Source organism: Macaca mulatta, chromosome 7 (assembly GCF_049350105.2).
Source record: "Macaca mulatta isolate MMU2019108-1 chromosome 7, T2T-MMU8v2.0, whole genome shotgun sequence".
NCBI classification, from domain to species: domain Eukaryota; kingdom Metazoa; phylum Chordata; class Mammalia; order Primates; family Cercopithecidae; genus Macaca; species Macaca mulatta.
This window is the reverse complement of record NC_133412.1, coordinates 51,874,440-51,879,958: the sequence shown is the minus strand read 5'-3', so window position 1 is coordinate 51,879,958 and position 5,519 is coordinate 51,874,440. Positions and strand designations below refer to the sequence as shown.

The window sequence follows — 5,519 nt, the reverse complement described above, 5'->3', positions numbered from 1 at the left end:
AGCTTCTTGGGAGACTGAGGCAGGAGAATTGCTTGAATCCGGGAGGCAGAGGTTGCAGTGAGCCTACATTTTGCCATTGCACTTCAGCCTGGGCGACAGGGGGAGACTCCATCTCAAAAAAGAAAAAAAAAAATCCCCCTTCCCATACAAATATGCCTAGTTAATAAAAGCAATCCTAAAAGATTACATACAGTATGTATGTAATTTTTTACTTTTTTTTTTTTTTTTTTTTTTAGGGTTTATTAAGCAGGGGAGCGGAGGGGAGATGTGGCACAAATAGAAGTATGTAACATTCAAACAACAAAATCTGGGATTTTTGAAAAAATCTTTCAGTTACGGTTAAACAAAGGGTCACTTCCTCCCCCAATGACACAGGGACCTCTCAAAGGAGAGGAGGGAGTAAGTCCCATGGTAGGGCCACTGGTTGCTCCTGGATTTCGGAATGATTTCTGCAGAGGTTTCAAGACCCTGGGCTCAGGGTCGAGACTTCATAGTGGGGCAGCTAGACCCAGCAAGATGGCTGCGACGGTGAAGCCCTGGGCGGCGATCCAGGCATGCATCTTGAGCTGTAAGCACTGGCTGTTGCCCTGGTGGAAGCAGTAGAGGCCTTTGGTGAGGGCGGCCGCCGTGCCCAGGCAACCTATGGGTACCACCGTGTTCTCGCGCGCCTTGCGAAGGAACCTTTCCTTGAAACCCTCTGGATTGCTGTAAACAGTGGGCTAAACCCCTCAATGACGGGAGGCTTCGATGATTCAAAGGGGGCCTCCAGAGTCACAGAGCCTGAAGTCGCCATGCCCAGGCCACAGTTGCAGGAGAAAATCCTTTTTCTAATTTTTTTTATTTTTGAGACGGAGTCTCGCTCTGTAGCCCAGGCTGGAGTGCAGTGATGCAACCTTAGCTTACTGAAACCTCTGCCTCCCTGGTCCCAGTTCAAGCAACTCTCCTGCTTCAGCCTCCTGAGTAGCTGGGATTATAGGAACGTGCCACCATGCCAGGCTAATTTTTGTATTTGTATTTTTACTAGAGACGGGGTTTCACCATGTTGGCCAGGCTGGTCTCGAACTCCTGACCTGATGATCCGCCCACCTCGGCCTGCCAAAGTGCTGGGATTACAGGCGTGAGCCACCGCGCCCAGCCTACATGTTTTATATAATGTTATTTGATATAACAACTTGGAAAGGACAAAATTATAGAAATGGAGAATAGATTAGTGGCTGCAGGGGTTAGGAATGGGGAGGTGGTGGGAAGGAGGTATATGTTTATTAAAGGGTAACGAGAGGGAGGCTTGTGGTGATGGAACTCTTTATATCTTGACTATGATGACCGATACACAAAACCTACACGTGTGACAAAACTGCACAGAACTAAATACACACAAATGAAGGACAAGTGGGGGAGTCTAAATCAGATTGGTTGACTGTATCAATGTTAACATTCTGGCTGTGCTATTACACATTAGTTTTGGAAGATGTTACCATGGGATAACTGTAGAAAGGGTACATGTGATCTGTTTATTATTTCTTATGACTGTAGGTGAATCTACAATTATCTCATAAGATAAAGGGCGTGGTGGCTCACACCTGTAATCCCAGCACTTTAGGAGGCCGAGGCAAGCAGATCACTTGAGGCCAGGAGTTTGAGACCAGCCTGGCCAACATGGTGAAAGCCCATCTCTACTAAAAATACAAAAATTAGCCAGGTGTGGTGGCACACTACTCAGGAACTACTCAGGAGGCTGAGGCAAGAGAATCGCTTGAACCCAGGAGGCGGAGGTTGCAGTGAGCCAAGATCACACCACTGCACTCCAGCCTGGGTGATGGAGTGAGACTCTGTCTCAACAACAACAACAAGACTGCAAGGGAATAAAGTTCTGTTTGGGAAAGAGATTGGATGTAAATAGGGAGTCTGGTAGCTGGGCGTGGTAGCTCACACCTATAATCCCAACACATTGGAAAACTGAGGCAAGAGGATCACTTGAACCTAGGAGTTCGAGACCAGCTTGGGCAATATAGCGAGATTCTGTATCTATAAAAAATGAAAAAAATTAGCTGGGCACGGTAATGCATGCCTGTGGTCTCAAGTACTCAAGAGGCTGAGGCAAGAGGATCAATTGAGCATCCAGAAGTTGAGGCTACAGCGAGCCATAATCATGCCACTGCACTCCAGCCTGGGCAATAGGGCAAGACTGTGTCGCTAAAAATTAAAAAAAGAAAAGAAAAGAAAAAATAGAATATATAAAAGTAAATGAAAATTAAAAATAGGGGTCTGGAGCTGGTAGGGAAGAAACAGAGCTGTATGGGAGAATACTTTCCCTTGTTGATATGTGGTCTGTGTCCCCTTTTTCTCCTCTTATTTTCATTTGCATTCTTGCTCTGATTGACTTCCTTCTCAAGTGCCTCTTCTCTCTGACTTTCCCTGTCTCATGATTTTCCCTCTTTGCTTTGCTAAAAGACTCTATCCCTGCATCTTATTCAGAGCACACTGACTACACTGGACAGGATTTACAAGGGGGAAGAGGTACTCACAGAATCCTGGATTTCTGAAACCCTTAAGCTACAAACGTAGGTGAATATCAGAGTCCAATAGTCACATATTATACAGAGGAAAACCGAAGTGCTGAGAAGGGAAATAACTTGTGTCACTCACAGAGGGAATTTTTGGTAAAGTTGGAATATGAACCTGGGACCCGCTAGGACAGCTTCCCCAAATTTTTTTTTTTTTTTTAGAAGATTCTCACTCGTCACCCAGGCTGGAGTTTTGTGGCATGATCAAAACTCACAGTGGTCTTGACGTCCCAGGCTCAAGTGATCCTGCTGCCCTAGCCTCCCACGTAGCTAAGACTGCAGGAGTGTGCCACCATGCCTGGCTAATTTTTTTTGTATTTTCATTTTGTAGAGATGGGGTCTGGATATGTTCCCCATCTGGTCTCAAACTCCTGGACTCAAGTGGTCCTCCTACCTTGTGCTCCCAAAGTGCTGGGATTAGAGGTGTGAGCCATTGCGCCTAGCCCTAGTTTCTGTAATTTTCAACAGACGGAGCTCACTAGTTGGAGAGAAAGAGGTTCCTGGGGGCAATCAATTAAAACATAGAGAAATTAGAGCAACATGGTAAGAGAAATAATCTAACCAGGTGCAGTGGTTTGCGCCTGTAATCTTAACACTTGGGGAGGTCAAGGCAGGAGGATCACTTGAGCCTCGGAGTTTGAGACCAGCCTGGGCAGTATGGCAAAACTCCATCTCTACAAAAAATAAAAAATTAGCTGAGCATGGTGGTGCATGCCTGTAGTCCCAGCTACTCAGGAGGCTGAGGTAGGAGGCTCTCTTGAGCCTAGGAATTTGAGGCTGCAATGAGCCATGATTGTGCCACTGCATTTCAGCCTGGGTGACAGAGCAAGAGACTCTGTCTCAAAAACAGAAAGAAAAGAAAGAAAAAGAAAAGAAAGAAAGGAAGAGAAAAAAAGAAAAAGAAAAGAGAAGGAAAGAAAGAGGGGAGCCGGGCTCAGTGGCTCATGCCTGTAATCCCAGCACTTTGGGAGGCCGAGGAGGGCAGATCACCTAAGATCAGGAGTTTGAGAGCAGCCTCGCTAACACGGTGAAACCTCGTCTTTACTAAAAATACAGAAAATTAACCGGGCGTGGTGGCACACGCCTATAGTCCCAGCTACTAGGGAGGCTGAGGCAGGAGAATCATTTGAACCAAGGAGGCAGAGGTTGCAGTGAGCTGAGATTATGCCATTGCATTCCAGCCTGGGCAACAAGAGCAAAACTCCATCTCAAAAAAAAAAAAAAAAAAAAAAGAGAGAGAGGGAGAAAGAAGAAGGAAAGAGGGAGGGAGGAAGAGGAAAGAAGGAAGGGAGGGAAAGATATAGTTATTAAGTAATTATGAGCCAGAGTTATAAACTAGCCAGATGGTTTTGTGATGGAATTTGGGTAGAATGAAAATCTCAAGAGGTTAAATTCCTAAGAGGCAACTCTTCTCTCTTACTAACTATGGATTATTTTAAATGCACCAGATACCCCTCCTCAGGATGTAATGTTATACCATAAATGCTATGGGGAGAAACTGCCCAAATGAACAGACCAGCGCTCACGCTGAGAACAGGAATAGGGAGTAGACTATTTTGAGCCTACCTTTTAAAAAAACACTTGCATTTTGGGAAAATATCAAAAAACATGTCCAACAGGGTTATCCTGTTGGTACCAAAGACCTTCAGAAATTTCAGAGCATAGGATGTTGGTAAGAAGCACCAAGGCAGAAAGCACCTCCTTCTGCATGCGAGAAACCATCATTTACGTGGGAGTGATGTTGGCTAACACAAGGAAGGGTCTCTGTTAAGCAAGTGAAGGGTGGAAGGAGCTGTTGCCAGAGCCCGCCAGAAGCATCCGGGTAAGCAGCTACTGGCCCACACCTTTCCTACTTACATGGAACAGTGGAAAGTGCCAACAGAGTTCTCCCGGCGAATGTCTTCATATGCCTCATAGATTCCCTGCTTTTGCCTGGGCAAAATAGTCCATCAACCAAAGTTTAGGTTTTCTGCTCTTCTTCCCATTCTTACCCAGCCGGGGGAGTCTACAGCCTAATTCAGGTTTGACCTCAGTAGCTAGAGGAAACGTGGTGAAACAAAATAAAGAAGTTAGAAATGGTTAAACAAAGAAGTTAGAAGCTGATTTACCTTTAAAAATAACACACTTAAGTTCTTGTGTACAGTAAGCTTTATGGATTGAAAGTTATTCTGACTTCTCATCTCAACAGATATCCTACACATATCACACATCAGCATACATATATGCCTCTTAGAAAAGTTCTGCTATTAAAACTCGAAGGAAAAATGAGATCATGAATAAACTGAACATTAAAAAAATTTATCTTTCATAACTTTTCATTCAATCTAATATCTGTGTATGTATCATCATTTATTTTTTCATGTACTAATTCGTCTATGTATTTACCAATCAATAAATATAATCTGATGTGCACTATGACAAATGAGGTCAAAAAAAAAGGAGATACCCGGATGCACACAAGATATAAAGATGCAGGGCTGGGCACGGTGGCTCACGCCTGTAATTCCAGCAGGAAGGGTAGGCTGAGGCGGGCAGATCACCTGAGCTCAGGAGTTCAAGATCAGGCAGGCAAACATGGTGAAAACCCATCTCTACTAAAAATACGAAAACTTAGCTGGGTGTGGTTGCGGGTGCCTGTAATTCCAGCTACTCAGGAGGGTGAGCCTGAGGCACGAGACTCACTTGAACTCAGGTGGTGGAGGCTGCAGTGAGATCGTGCACTCCAGCCCGGATGACAGAGTGAAACTCTGTCTCAAAAAAAAAAAAAAAGTGCTATATTGAGGACTGAGACCTGAGATAGTGAGAGACAGCGATGTACAACTTGAGTCACACTGTGGACTGACAGGATGGGAATAGCTAAGGGACTGTCTGAGGTGGGGGTGCCTGTCTGGTTCACTTGTTACTGCCTTGTTTATGTGACTTTGATAGTACTTAGCTTCTGCTGTTGATGCTCAG

General features: G+C 44.8%; 1 protein-coding gene across 1 annotated transcript; it reads right to left on the bottom strand.

Annotated features, from left to right (window-relative positions):
* Positions 1-360: 360 nt before the first annotated feature.
* Positions 361-930, bottom strand: LOC704063 (HIG1 domain family member 2B-like). The gene is given in 2 exon segments (XM_015129538.3): positions 361-721; positions 724-930. Coding segments are annotated over 2 exon segments (303 nt in total). The 5' UTR covers positions 794-930; the 3' UTR covers positions 361-488.
* Positions 931-5,519: the final 4,589 nt, after the last annotated feature.